General features: G+C 35.5%; 1 protein-coding gene and 1 long non-coding RNA gene across 2 annotated transcripts; both read right to left on the reverse strand.

The window, feature by feature from the left end:
• Positions 1-2400: 2400 nt before the first annotated feature.
• LOC110904968 lies at positions 2401-3505 on the reverse strand. Its single transcript, XR_002572852.2, has 3 exons — positions 3419-3505; positions 3213-3328; positions 2401-2789 (listed from the first exon to the last, which is right to left on the reverse strand). It is a non-coding gene; the product is annotated as an uncharacterized LOC110904968 (long non-coding RNA).
• Positions 3506-7549: 4044 nt separating this feature from the next.
• On the reverse strand, positions 7550-9305 carry LOC110904967 (WRKY DNA-binding transcription factor 70-like). Its single transcript, XM_022150828.2, has 3 exons — positions 8995-9305; positions 8823-8924; positions 7550-8037 (listed from the first exon to the last, which is right to left on the reverse strand). Exons 1-3 carry the CDS (start codon positions 9255-9257, stop codon positions 7671-7673), a joined length of 732 nt encoding a protein of 243 aa, XP_022006520.1. The 5' UTR covers positions 9258-9305; the 3' UTR covers positions 7550-7670.
• Between the last annotated feature and the right edge of the window lie 7631 nt (positions 9306-16936).

Below are 16936 nucleotides of genomic sequence, written 5' to 3' on the forward strand. Positions count from 1 at the left end.
TGTGCTCTAGCTTGGAAAACATTATGGTCTAGCTTCAAACTTTAAGAAAATCAAGAAATATAAAGAGTTGAGGGTATAGAGTACAAAGGTTGAATCAATTCTCTAGGTTAGTTTCAGAAAGAAAACAAGTTAAATGGAAACATAGGTGTAATTCATATAATTATACTTTGACGTTTGATTAAGACATTTCTAAGATAGAAGAATTCATGGAGGTAATTAAAAGTTCAAGGTTTAAAAGTGTACCCATTAATCTCACCATTTGTATATATGGTGTTTTAAACCTGCTAGAAGATAATGCAAATCTCAACCCTTTAATATAATCTGCAACTTACGTTAACCAGTGATCTCGATTATCTCAACACGCATACAAATAACATATCTTGATGATACATCACGTGCCTATATGGCTATATGAGCTTATAATAACAATTACTGGTTACAATTTTTTAATGGGAATGTTTGCTAAGTTATATCAACTAAGGTCATTAGATTTCATACCTAATAGGAACTTGAGGATCCGACCAAAATGAAAAACTTTGGAAGATTTGCTCGATTTTGCTAATCCAATATGAAAAACAACGGGACTCACTAATTTAGAGAGTGCTTTTTTTGTTATATCTATATTAGAAGTCACTAGTGGGAAACCCGCGCGTTGCTGCGGAGTCGATAATACAGGACGAGAATATAATTCAAACATTAAAACAATAAAAAATTATAATATATTAGGTGTGGTTCTCATTATCCGCCTATGCAAACAATCAAAATAAACAAAAGGAATTAAAGTAAACCTGTTATATTGCAGCTAGTACATGTTATTGGTGTGTGGTTCTCAGTATCAACTAAACCTGTTATTGGTTTTATCATTTATATTGCAGCCAGTACATGGCCATTCGGATGTTATGTTTTGTTGGAATCCAGTAACGATTTGTTTCTTCTTCTGAAACTTAAAAGGATGTTAGCTTAGACTGGAAGGTATGGGGGCCGACTTAGGCCCGACGTGGTCCGGCGCCGCATCCCCACACCGCCCCCCTGTGGTCCATCCCGTCGTCTCCGTCCTCCACAAGCCGGGTTCGACGTGCCTCTCTCCCACACAAACACCTATACATACATACATACATACATACATACATACATATATATAAAGGGCTTCATCCCCCACCCCCTAGGTCCATCCTCTTTAGGCCGCGCTTACGTGGCGGTGACATGGCGGCCCATCCCCTTAGGGATGAGGCTCTTCTTACCGTCCAGTCTTAAAATGGGTATCAAACCAAAAGGATTTAGCTTAAAGATGAACAGGTCAAATGGGCCAAACTGACTGAATAATTATGTTGAAATTTTAGTGCACACAGCCGCTTAATTTTTATTATTAATTTAAATATTTAAGTTATTATTTTAATTAAATACAATTTTTGTTATCATACCTAAAGTACACTATTTGTTAACATAAAATTGCAATAACGGGAAAAAAATGTTCACAAGTCAACAAAACCAAGCCTGGCCCGATTTGCAGGGGCGGCCCTGAGGGTGGGCGGGGAGAACCACCGGTCAGGGCCTGATATTTTGAAGGGCACGTTGTTTTTTAAAAAAAACCTATATGTATATGTAAAAAAATTGAATAGGTATACTCATACAAACATCAACATAGGCCCACTTACAAAACTATTCTTATGGTTTAAATTAATTATTAGCCCATGGGCATTTGGTTTAGACCTTTAGTGAGTCCAATACCCGATTTTGTTAAGGCTTAAGGGCATGTTTTTCCGATCTCGAACAGGGTACACAAATTCATAGCGTCGTCCCCTGCCGATTTGATCCATACTGAATAATGATTCGTTTCAACCTTAACCCGTATTAATTCGTTACTCAACCCATCCAATCTGCCTATTTGTCCACCTCTAGTTCTTATAGAAATGTAAAGTTTTGACTTTTTAAGTCAAAGTTATAACTTCTATGATCTACACTTGATATGATTTTGTCACAAGGTTGACATAATGTTTTCTGTAAAAACTGATTTGGATCGGGTTGGGAACACGCATCGTATGCATATTATTAGATGTTTAATAAAACTATCGGTTGGCTCAGATTGTATTCGGTTTTGGACAAAATCACTCCAACATGTTTGGTTGTATTATATCACAAAATTTATTAATGTTGGTATGGAAAAACTTAAAATTTAGTTTCAAGAAATCAACATGACAGAATGAATATTTGTATAAAAAAGATAGAAAATAAAAAAGAGGGAGTTCATTAGCAGGAAACCATAGTCCAGCCCACTTTAAAGCCCTCACTCGAGTCACAGGCTCATGTTACCAAGCCCGGCGATTGTCAAACACTACTTGCTGCTTATAACAAAGGCAAAAGTTTCTCATTCTTCGGACACGAGGTATAAACACAGGCTTCTTGTGCTTTATCTTATTCATCTTGTCAAATACTTGACAGTTTTGCAAGTGAGATTAACAAATATTACCGTGAAAACGACTTTGTTACAATCAAATTTCGCTTTTAGTACGGTCTTTGTAACAATATGTACAACTTCTATGGCACAAAATACATGTCATTTAGTCTACATCCTTGTTCAACTAATATAGTTACAGTGTATTTATTTTAAACAGTTATGCAAAGCAGTGGCCATGGTGAAATGTAAATGAAAGAGAGAGATATTTTTCTACCTTTTGTGTAGCTAACGCCATTACGCCTCTCACCATTCCCCATGTCCTGTGTCCGATTTCAGTGGTTTTTGCGGTAACAACATTGACCGTTTCATTGACGTTGTAATCCCCATCTCTCACCTGTTTATGAGTAGATATCAATGGTCTACCACTTTTTTTTCAAAAAAATATGTAAGGGCAGGGATGTAAAAAAACCCTTTGTTGTTAGTTCCTTTGTGCCGGTTTGAACCACGTTTGCAGCCGACTGCGGATTCGCAATCTAACTCGACATTCATTAAACAGTCATATATAAAACCGTATTACATTTGGGCTATTGTTTTTTATTAGTTTTCTAGCTATAGAAGGCCATGTGAATGATTTGCAATGGGATGAAACGTGAACCATATAGCATATAACAAAGCCCCAACACTGTAGTAAGAAACTTATATTTTAGTATATAACAATATTATTTGATAGCATGTGCAGCCAATATAACACTTACATATAGAGCAAGATGTAGGGGATGCATGATAAATAATAAATAAAACAGAAATTGTGGCTTACATCCTAACTTCTCCTCTACTTCAGTATGTATTAGAAGATCTCTTGTTTCTAGCCAAAGCATAAAAGCAAACAGAGAGACCACTGGTTGTGCCTCAGTCTTCCTGTCACCATGATACCTATCAGTAAACAGAGTAAATATTCTTGAAAAAAAGCAAATACCAATACAAACTAATAAGTGAAATACATCTTGAAACTGTTTCAGTTACCTCCTGTAGGCTGTAATATTCTCCGAGTTAATTGAAAAAGCTCCTTCAGTACATCAATCTACGTCTTCGCCTTCTCTAGAACCTCTAATTGCAACAAGAAATAAGAATAAGACTTAACATATTTCAAAACTCAGATCTCAATAACAAATTTCTTACATATCACCAATGTTCTTAATAACAAATTTCTTACATATCAGAAGACATCAACAAATTACTTCCATTTAAGCACATATTCAAAAACCCTAAGCCACAATTTAGCATAACTGGGGCTCAAATTGAAAAACATTGAATAGAAAACAACACAATATGAATAAAAGCTCACAAGAGATTCTGTTGAAAAACCGTAAAAACTGTGCGAATGTGGATATTTGGTCATGGCGTATCAGTTTGTTTGTTCTCAACTCCGGTTATATTTCAACCTCGAAGAAAACAATTGAAGAATAATCAAGGTTTCCTCTGCATAAATACGCAAGCCAATTGATGAGGGCGGTGAGGGGATATGAATGGACTCTTCTTAAATTTTGATTGATCAATTGAGAGTGGACGGTTTTGAGAATGCAAAGTGAATATCCTAATTTCAATTCAGGGATGGGGGACCGGAAAGGAAGGGGCTGATTTAATTCTCAGTTTCTATAGTATATAGATTCACATTAATTTTTGTTTTCTAAAAGGGTAGAAAAGGAAGAAAAGTGTGAAAATATAGGAATTTGTTTTGGCTTTTGGTATGCCATCTTAAAAAATAGGATGAAAATTACCTTTATGTACATGAGAGATGCTTTTATATAGTATATAGATATAGATAAGTCGATCCCTTGGGTTTTAGTGGCGCTAGATGAAAAAAAAAATTTCATTGAAGATATTAAAGATATTGACACGTCATGAGCACGTCGTATTATATTTTCTAACTAATATTGTTCACAAGTTTAATAGTTTCTATAGTATCTTATATTTTAGCTTCTAAATGTCCTAAAGGCCAAACTAAGTTTTTTATGTAACTATTTCAAATACAATACAAAAAGCGTCTTATTAGACGTACTAAATCCATCCAAACCAGCCAATTCGTCAAGTTGTGGCTACACTAGATGTGCACAAACCAGAATTTGGGAAAAACTGGTCCGGTCTCGGTCTAACGGAAGTCAAAACCAAATCGGTTTGAAACTAATGTTAAGATAAATAATTCAAACCAATATGTTCAGGTTCAGATCTTTCAAACTGGTTTAGCATCTGCAAACTTAAACCGGTTTTAAACCGGCAGAATGGATTGGTTTTAAGCTGGTTTCACCAAAGGTTTCACTATCGGTTTTCGGATCCAAACCGGTTTATTTCCCGCACCTCTGGGCTACACCATGTTTCAACATTGGTGTATTAGTACAAACAATTAGACATTTAGACGTCGCGATTAACGTGTTCTGAATTTCCAATCATACATGTTCTCCACAAATTATGAGTTTGTCCACGATGATCCTTATCATCTCTAAAATCAAGTGGCCTCGTTACAATCGTGCCAAGCGACAGTAATTAATAAGACAAGACACATCAAAAACTTATCACCACCAACTTATTAAATATAGACGCAAAATATTTATAGTATTATTAGTGATTGTGCAATAAATATTTATAGTACTATTAGTGATTGTGCAATAAATATGCTTTTATTCACCTAGCATATGAAATAAATACATATAAGGCTACGTGTATACATAAACTAGTTTAAGATCCCGTGTATTATATACTTCTTATAAATCTATTGATTTGAAATATTACATGTAAATGTAGATGCTACTATACTCAAAATTGTTTCTTGTGTTACGATTATTAACAGATTTTAACACCCCTACTCTTTAACACGAAGTTGCTTCTCAATAACAGATAAATACGAAAAAATCACAGTTCGTTTTATATAATATATTCGACTTTATATAATATATAATATAATTTATTTTATAATAAAACGAAATATAAAGCGTTAAATATGGAAAAAAGTTGAATTAAATATAAAAGTTCTTTTTGTTCTTTATTATTTCTGTAGTATGTGTGACTTGAAGTCTTGAATTTAAGACCTTCAATCTAAGTGTACCTAAATGCTTTTGTCTTTGTCAATGGGTCACCAACCTTATCGGTAAGTAACATACATATAAGCAATCCATAAATCCCTAATATTTCTTTGTATACCGCATTGCCGAATTATTTGTAACATTTTTCATCTTTGTCAAATATTAGTAGCTTGACTTTGTGTCTTCTTTTTATTCTTGATATGTCATATACAATTGTCATGAGCAAAAATCGATTCTTTTAAGTACAATAAAACATTTGATAGTGATTGTGTTTGACTTTTATTAATAACCATTTGCTAAACATCAAATTGTTGTTTATTTATAACATATACAAACATTTTAAATATGGAAATCATGTTTAGTTATCATTCGAGATTTCATTAAAAAAATAATAATAACAATACACAAAAGGTAATAATTATTATATTAATTTATTTAAACAAAAGAAGCAATTTAAACTATATTGATTGCGTAAAATATATATTATAATTTTTACAAGTATGTTTATATTAGTTACAGTTATAGATTATATTTTAAAAGTTCATCTTATTTATTAAGTGTATTTATTAAGATTTGTAATTAATTTCAATCATATTTAAAAGGAAAAGATATGCAAAAAAAAGGAAAGTCTAATTATTTAAATTTGTGAGAAAAGAAGAGCAACAAAAGTTTTATGTTTTCACTCTTAAATTAAAACAATAAAGTGTATAATAATGACACATGGCAGTTGGCCTAAAAGAAAGCCATGTGGCCTAAGATGGTTTTTATTTATTATAATTTATAGATTATAGATATAGATCAATAAAAGGACGAGTATCATCTTTTTCGCTAGTTCGGTTTGGTTTCCTCATATTTGAATATATTTTTTTTTTTTTACGAAACTGATAACAAACCAAATTTTAAGTTAGCAAGCCGAACGGAAAATCAACTTGTAATTCGGCTTGGTTTTGGGTTCAAACAAAAAAAAAAAACAATCTGAATTTTAAACTCAACATTTTAATTCTAAGAGGGAGGTCTCTTAGAGGCACTCTCCTAATTCAAAAGCCCAATTGAACATATGTTTCTTAGAGGGAGGTCTCGTGACATGAGCAAGAATAACATTTTAGTATTATTGGTGCAAAATAGAACCTAGTTAACATTTTTCGTATAAGCAAGAATAATATTTTAGTATAATTGGTGTAAAGTAGAATGGATTTAACATTTTCGTTTAAAAATATAAATAGAAAGCTTTAAGTAGATATTTGTAGTCTCAATCGTTCTAAGAAGAGTCAAAGTCATATTCTTGATTTGATAATATAAGTCAAAGTCATGCTATAAATTTGAATTTTTCCTGGATGTGAATTATTCCTGGTCACAAAGAGTCCAATACCTAACTTTTACTTTATAAAATATATTTCTTACTACTTTTATATATCATCAGGGTTGTTAAATAAAGCAACATGACATGATAAAGAATATAACACATCGACTGAAATTGAAATAAACCACAAAAAAGGAATTCCCAAGAGGACTTTATTTGTACATAATCTTATAAAACATTAAAATTTATGGTTTTGCCCTCTTTTAGTTCTAAAACATGACATTGCCTTTCGTGCATATCATGGTTTACAACTGAAATCACCACTATAATTGGGTTCATTGTACCATGTCCGTCAAAACCACAAAAAGTATGTTTTTAAAGTTCTTAAGTCTTACTAAAGAGTAAAATGTTAAAATAGTCCCTAAGATTAGGCAACTTTTACCACTTCACTTTAAAAATGAAATGTTTTGTATCTGAGTCCCTGAGATTTCATTTTTATTGTCATATTTATCCAATTGGCAAACTAGGTTAGAATTTTTTGTTAACTTCTCCTCTTATTTGTCGTTTTCCTCATTTAATTAAAATATATTATGGCATAAAATGATGATTATACCCTTCATATAAATAAGGAAACCAACAAAAAAGAGAGAAGTTAACAGAAAATTCTAACTCAATTTGTTAATTAGATGAAAATGGCAACAAAAAAGAAACCTCGGAGATTAAACATACAAAATGTTTCACTTTTAGACTAAAATGACAAAATGGCATAAACTTAGGGACGATTTTAACATTTTACTCCTTACTAAATCATAATAACAAAATTTGAAATGATTACAAATAAAAGTTATATATTTTAACTTAGCCTTAAAGTTAATTAATTCAACCTACCAAAACCAAACTAAGAAAAAACAATATCATCAAATGACATGTCACTTAAACTTCCATCATTCTTGAAACATTCAAATTCATCTAGCAATATCTCTTTCCAAACCAAAGCAGGGCATGATTGTGCACCACTGGCTGATGAAAACTTGTTAGTTAGATCATCTTCTTTTGCAGATGGGTCAATGTGGCTTTTTGTAGTAGTAGAGGGGCTGTTTGGCAAACTGTGATCCTTAGGGTGAGAGGAAGTATTATTTGGAGGTGGGCAAGTGTGGTGGCCAAAATATATGATATGGAACATGTTGGATCCATCTTCTAACTTTTGAACCTGTTTTAACGCTTTGCACCCATAAACTTGCTTGTGTGTGCACCTAAAATAACATCTGCAATAAAAATACAATTTCCAAGACAATGTTAAGAGTAAAATCCCAAAATCGTCCTTGAGGTTTGGGCATATTTGCCTGTTCCATCCAAAATACTTTTTTTTTATGCATTTCAGTCCTTCACCTTTGTTTTTTTATTTTTTTGGCATTTTCATCTTTGAGGTTGACAATTTATTGCGACTAACGTCCCCTAAAATGACAAGAGATTTCAAAACTTTTCTGATGAAAAATGGCACCTGTGGACGAAAGTCACAAATGTGGCCAAACTTCATGGACAAAAATGATATTTTACTCCAATGTTAATAAGAGCACCCGGGGCGGTGCGTTAAACTATCACGGCCACCAACAATAACGCGTTATATCCCACCCCGCCTCCAAACGTCCACGCGTTATATTTTCAAAGAAATCGATTTTCGTTATTTTCTTCACGCGTGATGGAAATTGTTTTGTGAGTGTAATTGTTGGTTGGGGGGGGAAATTGTTGGGTGTGGTGGTGAGTGATGACCACCCCCACTGAAAAAGGTTGTGAGTGATGAAAAATGGTTGATGACATGGCGGAACTTGATTGGTGCTTGTGAGTGATAGAATTCTATCACTAGTGACCACCCCGTGCGTAATATATTTTACTCCAATACTAATATATTTGTACGTAATGTTTTTGCTGATTTTAGGTAGAGAGAAAACTAGTAAGGTAGGTGGTTACAACTTACATATGTATAATTTAACCGTCTTATTTATCAAAGTTATAACAAAACATACAAATACGGTTTCTACGGTTCTCTAACCTTGGGAAGTTAGAACTGAGAATCTCCTTCTGTCCATATTTCCTCCATGCATAACCATCTTCAATGGTCTCACTAACCTCCATTCTCGAATCTACTGTCTTTCTGCAAACACTTAACAAAATGTGTAGTGTTGAATCAAACAATATACAAATGCATGATCAAGTACTTGTACCTTCTCTTGTAACAGCCTCTCCGCCCCTTCGAAGCCAGTGCCGGTGTCTTCCCGGTGTGAACTTCTGGCATCGGGTCACCGGAATTGCAAGCATTCAACACCAAAAGGCCACCATAGAAAGACTGTGATATTTCAGTCACAAGATCATCAACACAAACCAACTCATCATCATTATCTTTCTGGATAAGTAAATTCTGCAGTTTCATTGCAGAATTTCTTCCTCTGGTCAGGGTTTCCACCAGTTCTTTCTTGTTTATGTCCATTGTACGGACAGTTTCAGATTTACAATGAATAAAGTATTTTGTTGTCGGTGAATTCAAAAGTGTTTGATGGTTTAGATATTGTATATATAGATAGAGAGAGAGGGAAAGAGAGAGATAGAGAGTGACGCCATCAATTGAAGTAATCCATATTATGTCACTAAGACTATCTCCACTACACGTGTGCCCTTAGACGCCCTTAGCTGTCACGTCATGTGTCACGTCATATCCTTACAAATCCTTAAAACCCCTTATTTCATTTCCAATCCTACAAATATCCTTACCCTTTTTAATTTCCATCTCATTACTTACCCACTACACACAATATTAAAATAAAACATTTTGTTCTTTTACTTTGAGTCCACTCACTTACATAAACAAAGCCCTTGTGGAAGGGCTTAGATGTTAAGGGCATCTATGGACAAAATCTCACAATGCTAAGGGCTTGTAAGGACCTTCAAGAGCATCCTCCAATGGATGCATTGGAGATAGTCTAAGTGACTAACCTTCTTACAATATCTCCACTCCAACACACTAAAGTAGGATTGAAAAAAAAACTAAAAAGAGGTTGCGGCTCAGCTTGTTGTGAGTTTACCTGCCGTTTGTTATTTTGGCATTTTAAATTATTAAATTGATTATTATTTAGAAAAAAATGAATAAAATAAAATTCACCACGAACAGATCCGTGGGGACAACATTAGACCAAAATACCGATCATGGACAATCGCCATTATGCAAGGTCCTTGGTCCCTAATCGTTAACCTGTCACTTCGTCTTGACAATCGATTGCGGATGGTCTAACTTCTTTTAATCCAATCCGAAAATATTCAACTCAAGTCTCTTAACTTTTGTTTTTCTTTCCCTTTTAATTAAATTTTTTTTTTGTTGTAATGGCATTGCTTCTGTCTTGCGCATGGTCTACAAATCTCCATATGCCTTTTTCTTTGCACAGTGTTCATAATGTGAAGTTGAGAGTAATAACAGGAGATAAATCGGCTTCTGATTTGGTCCCTTACAAAAATAATCTAAGTTTTAAACAAAATTGAAAAACTTAAGAGTTAAAAAAGTACACTTTGGATCGTTTAAGACGCATTTCCACGTACTTTAGCTAAATATTTGGTATCTACGTTCCTAAGTAAATAAGTTGAAATTGTCACATCTACACATCGGTTTCGTTAGGTAAACCAATAATACATGATTACATGGTTACAAATAGGACATATATATTGTAGTTACTTAGAAGTCCTGACATAAAAGGATACACTTTGAATCTGGGGATGCCACTTTTAAGTTTTTTTCTTTATATGTAGTTTGTCCCTCTTGCTAGAGTAAACAAGCAACATGAATTACACGAACACCACAAATAATAAGATGTACAACAAACTTAATATCAAGAATTAGTACATCCATCCGACCCCCACCCAGTCCCACCCTCGCCTTTTTTTGTTTGATCTATATCATTGCCCGCCTTATCGTGGCATCAGACATTTGCTACGTCTCTTTTCTGGTTGTTCATATATATAGTTGGACCACATCATGCATCATCCTCAATAATTGATCTAGCCAAAACACCCCACAATGCACCTTTGTTTTTTTTTTACCCCAAAATCTTCATTAACGTATAACCATGTCTAGTATTTTGTTTTGTTTGTAAAAAAACTCTTTTATAAGATTCTTATTAAAATAGAGACGATTACACATTAATGACAGGTAATATATAACACATAAACACTGTTATAAGCTACTTACAAAATAACATAAGACAATGAAAAATTCTTATTGTACCAAGTATGGGTGTTATTGACCCATGAACTCCCTGTTAGACTTATTTAAACCAAACATTATGAGTGATTATTATTATTAGAGAAAATTACCAAATTGGCCAAGAAAAACTTTGACTTACCAAATTAGTCATTTGATGCCTCCTTGGAGCAGGGCATTCCATTTTTCGAGAGTTGTTATGCGTCTGCAGGTCTCAAGGATGCGTTAGGGAATAGGCAAGCGACACGCGTGTCAATGATTGGGTCTGAAAAGTTATTCTGCTTCGAAGGCGTCTACCAGACGCATCCACTTTAGCTTGCGTCTGGCTTAGTGTGATGCGTCTGGCTGGGTACAAATTTTTATGCGTCGGGCAGAGACGGTTCCAAGGCGTCTAGGAGACGCTTCCATATGTCAGCTTTTGGATGCCCCTCGCAGCTGCTTCTTATGCGTCTAGGAGACGCTTCCATATTTGTCAGCTTTTGGATGCCCCTCGCAGCTGCTTCTTATGCGTCTAGAAGACGCTTCCATTTGTCAGCTTTTGGATGCCCCTCAAAGCTGCTTCGTATGCGTCTAAGGACGCTTCCATTTGTCAGCTTTTGGATGCCCCTCTGCATAGCTGCTTCGTATGCGTCTATGGACGCTTCCTTTGTCAGCTTTTGGATGCCCCCCACGCGCCCCCATGCGTCTTACAGCTCCTCCAAGGAGCCACTCATCGAGCCACAGCCAAGCCAGCCATTTGTCTCCGGATGCAGCTTAGCCGGACGCATCAGCCTACTTTTTGGTCGGGATGCGTTGGCGGCTGAGGTATCAGGCTACTTTTGCCACGTGTCAAGTCAGCATTGGCGGACGCATTAAATGTGGGATGTCCTGCTCCAAGGAGGCATCAAATGGCTAATTTGGTAAGTCAAAGTTATTCTTGGCTAATTTATGACCAAACTCGATAAAATTAACCTTGGATTAGTAGGTTGTCATGGTGGTTAATAACAAACAAACTTAATGATCGTTCGGTGGTTAAAACTCATACCAATTGACTGTTTTTAATGGCTACTAAGCCAGGTATATATTGGTATATATTGGTGATTCCGGGCATCATGATTGACACCAAGATTAATATTACAATTTTGATTAATCCATTTATCGTTGTCAGCCAATTTGATTATAAATCATCAAGGATCATACTCGAGATTGATTTCGTTTGATCATTTTTTGAATCACAATTTCGCTGCCTACAAATTGGTATCAAAGCCACTAGCGTTCCTAATTTAAACGATTGCAACAACATGGACGACAATGCTTGGAACAAAGATCAAATGAAGGACTTCATTTTACTACACTTACATGAGTTTTTCATTAACCACTTCACTCATAGTTATAAGATTATGAAAGACTGAATGATTGTTATTGAATGAGTAGGTTACAATATATAGGGATTACGAGTAACCCTAGAAACCTAACTGAGCCCGTGGGCCCATAGTCTAATACTCCCCCGCAGTCATAGCGGATGGAACTAGAAGCTTAGACTGAAAAACAAAAACAATAATAAACCCTAAAAAACTGTCTTCGATTTCGGTCAAAATTCCATAATCTTGCAATCTTCAATCCATAATCTTCGATCCACAGTTTTGAATGATCTCGTAATCCTATAAGAGGCAACCAATACGGCAGTGCAGCGGCGGCGGATCGTAATCCTGCAGGCGGCGTGGCGGAAGGCCGTAGTCTAATGAGCGGCGGCGGCACGGCGGCAAGGGGCGGCTTGACGGAGATGCGAAATCAACAGGATGAGCCGTAGCATCATATGTGTGGTAAGAGACCATAAGAAGACCGGTATCATATGTGTGGTAAGAGACCATAAGAAGACCAGTGAATATAGAATCGAAGACGAAGCTTTATTTGAGCACAAAACTAATGAAAATGGAAATGAAAAACGAACAAAGACCGGACAGGGCGGCAGTGGCGGCACGCCGCCCTGTCTAGGGTTTTTATCAAGTGGTGACGGCTAGGGTTTGTATATTTGTGTGTGGCGCGGCGGAAACGGTATAGAGCCTAGGCTGGCTCTGATACCATATAAGATTATGAAAGACTGAATGATTATTATTGAATGAGTAGTTTACAATATATAGAGATTACAAGTAACCCTAGAAACCTAACTGAGCCCGTGGGCCATAGTCTAATAATAGTTGCATATCTTTTTATACTAGACGACCCTCTAATGTGATATAATAGAGTATATTCATATGTTATCTCAACCATTTATTTATATTAAAATATATATAGTAACAATATAACTTTTCATCATCTATACCCCACACTTCAAATTTTCAAACACATGTTTTAGATACATGAATAACTTTTCATCGAATTTCATCTATACCCTACACTTCATTTAGATTAAAAGCAGACAATGACATTTCTTTTGTAGTGTTTTGCTAATTTAGTTGGAGAGTGAAAGAGAGTAAGGTGCTCTTTGTTTTTTTCTCAAAAGCTCTTTCTGGTTTCTTTTGTCTGCGCCGCGCAGACACGTGCATACCTTTTTGTCTTGCAGAGTGTTTGTTTTCTTGAAGTGCTTTTATAAAAAAAAGGTCTTCGAGACCACTTCCTCAAGCAGATGTGGACTAGTGTCTGCAAAGGTCTTCTAACCTCTACCTTCCTCTCTGCTCTTTCAAAAGAGATGACCCTAGCATCCATTTAGCCAGACACCTCCTTCGATCTCCACCTCCATCCAGCCGACACCTCCATCGTTCTCCATCTCCACCTCCGTCGAAGCCCTCACCTCCATCGATGTCCATCTCCACCTCCGTCGAAGCCACCACACATCGATCTCCACCTCCATCCAGCCGACACCTGCCATCTTCTCCTTCTCCAGCCGCATCTCCACCTCCGCCGCCGCCCACGTCGAGCTCCACCTCCTCCGCCGGCCCCCACGTCGACCTCCACCTTCGCCGCCCCCTCGTTCACCGTCGAAGCGACCGTACAACCGTCGAAGGCAACGTACCACCGTCGATTAGGTCTGGTCTCAGGTTTGCTCTGGTCTCAGGTTAGTGTTTTGGTGGATTTGATTGTTGAATTGTTCGATTAGTGGGGGTGGGCGGTTTAGAGAGAGAAAGTTAAAGGGTAGGTGGTGGTGGTGGAAGGATGTCGGCAGTGGGGGTGGGACGGTGGTGGTGGACGGATGTCGGCAGTGGGGGTGGGACGGTGGTGGTGGACTGATTTGGGTGGGGATGAAGGCAGAGAGAAGAGAGGAGTGTACAGTGGTGGTGGACTGATTTGGGTGGGGATGAAGTGGTTTTTGTAGAATAAAAAAACAAGCACTCTTCTCCTTGCAGACTGCAGACGTTTGGTCCACCTCTTCTCCTGCAGATGTCAGCAGATATGGTCCGCAGACTGCAGACCTTTTCCTGCAAAAAAAAAAACAAACAACACGTAAGATAATAAAAGTTACATAGTCAACTAACTTATACATATGGAAGTTATATCAAAATGCACAAGATTTATGTGTTCTCGCGATCCCTATTTAATATCGTTTATGTATTAAATATTTCTCAGTACGTAACATATGAAATATATGTATCAACTCAGATGTAGATATCAAAGTCTCAATGATACTTAGATGGGTCAAAGTCATATATACTTGATTTGAATTAGATGAGTCAAAGTCTGTGTTACTAATATGAATTGTTAGGTGTGATCGATCAAAGGGGTCCCAAGTCCCAACTATGCTTTATCAAAAAATTTATGAAACTTTTATATCTCATCAAGAATGTTATTATGTTAAATATATCATCCACATTACATTACATGATGGAAGTGAAAGTGAAATAAACCACATAAAAGGAATTCCCAATCAAATTTGGAATTGAAGAGGGTATTTATTTGTACATAATAAAACTATAAAAACATTCTATATCTATACTTTTGTCAAGTTCAATTTTTTTATAACATATTACATCGTAATTGGTCCATATCATGTTGTACATTTGATCTTCAATTCACCACTAGAATTTACTATTTCATATTGTAAAAAGAATATACATAAATTGTTTTTTGAGTCTGAAATAGATTTATATTAAGGGGCCATGTTGAAGTTTGTACTGAAGGTAAACTACAAAAATATACTTTTAACGTTTTAACTTTTATAACGCATGCATTAAATGATTTTGGTTTCACCCGAAGCTGTTTTTTACGGTACTCAATGATATCATAAGATCAGAATTTGGATTTATCACAATATATCCAAAATGTTTTTTATACAATAAAACTAATATTTTACATCAACTGAATAGGCTATTTTTAGCCTTAAAATTTCTTACAAATAAGTCATACCACCCACCACACCAAACTAAAAAATAATAATATCACCAAAGGCTATGTCACTTAAACTAAAATAATTCATCTAGCAATATCTCTTTCCAAACCAAAGCAGGTGATGATTGTGCATCACTGGCAAATGAAACCTTGTTACACATATATCATCTTTTTTTGCTGAGGGGTCTACATGGCCTTTTGTAATAGTTGAGGGGCTGTTTGGAAAATTGTGGTTGCTCTTGGAGTTTTTACAATGAAGTTGAGAGGAAGTAATATTTGGAGGTGGACAAGTGTGATGGTAGTCCTGTCAATAGATGAATTTATCTATATATTTAAACCACAGCTAAATGAACAGTAACACAAATAGGGATAAATAAATGGTATCGGTACCGGTATCATATTTACCAAACCAGATACATTTTCGGTATCACTTTGATACCGACTTTTGATATTCTCGGTATCGATTCGGTACCGACTTTTGACATTTTCGGTACTGGTTTTTACTCTGAAATACTGGTATCGTACCGGTGCCGTACCAGGTTTATTCGGTACTAGTACCCACTTTTGGGGATTTTCGGTACCGAGCTCATCCCTAACATCACCTTTGAGCTCATGCCACGTAGCAACGCAAGTAATTGCACCGTTTAGATTGATTTTCATACACGTGGTAAGTAAATTGTATTTCGTTTGAATGAGTTTTTATATACACAACTTATTTTGTTTTCTTTTTTGTCTTTTTATGTAATGAATGAATTGTAACATGTAAATTTAACTTGGATATTTAAACTGTTGATGAGCAAATGGTATCAAATCCTGTAATCAAACCGGTACCGTATCGGTACCAAATTTACTATACCCAATCATTTTCGGTACCAATTTGGTACCACCTTTTGGCGTTTTCAGAATCGTTACTTTCAGTACGACACCGGTCTAGCACCATAGCTGTATTTACTTATTTTTACCTTCAAATACCATACCGTATAGTACCGAGCATTTTCAATGCCGGTACCTAATTTCGATTATTTTCGGGATCGGTACTTTCGGTGCCATTATCGGTACCGAGCTCATCCATATTTTAACGTGTTAGTAACGTCATAACTGAACTGAAAACAACCGAATTTCCAACGTGTAGAACGTGTGGGTCCTACTATTATATATTAGATTATTTAAAATCGTTTTTAGGACGGAGTAACAATTGTTACTACATCATTTTTATCTATGTTTTGAGATTTGGTATCTGTTTGCCGTTGTCGGCACGCGTTTTGCAGACATTGGGTCCCCGCCGCAACACGCGGTCAGAAAATCAACTAGTATGGATTAGATTATGATCCAATCCATTAATGATCCAACTTAAATGGGTTATGATCCGATTCATGATCTAACATAATGGATTATGATCCGATCCATATCCGAATAATTTTAAATGGATGAATCACTATCCCGATCGATTCATATAAAAAAGATAATAAAAAACCTCTAAAAATTAAAAAAATCACAAAAAAAATAAAAAAATTGTAAAAATTCAAAAAAAAATCTAAAAAATGAAAAAAATAATTAAAAAATCAAACACAAAAAAACAAAAAAAAATTAAAAAACAAACAAAAATCTAAAACCTTTAG

This window comes from Helianthus annuus, chromosome 14, assembly GCF_002127325.2.
Source record: "Helianthus annuus cultivar XRQ/B chromosome 14, HanXRQr2.0-SUNRISE, whole genome shotgun sequence".
NCBI lineage: Eukaryota > Viridiplantae > Streptophyta > Magnoliopsida > Asterales > Asteraceae > Helianthus > Helianthus annuus.

What these genes read in the sequence shown, in the direction of transcription:
- LOC110904967 (XM_022150828.2), bottom strand. Translation starts at nt 9,257, where the DNA reads ATGGACATAAACAAGAAAGAACTGGTGGAAACCCTGACCAGAGGAAGA. An exon ending in AGAGGCTGTTACAAGAGAAG is followed by an intron (nt 8,925 to 8,994) that starts GTACAAGTACTT and finishes AAGTGTTTGCAG; the next exon opens with AAAGACAGTAGATTCGAGAA. An exon ending in CTCAGTTCTAACTTCCCAAG is followed by an intron (nt 8,038 to 8,822) that starts GTTAGAGAACCG and finishes TTTTTATTGCAG; the next exon opens with ATGTTATTTTAGGTGCACAC.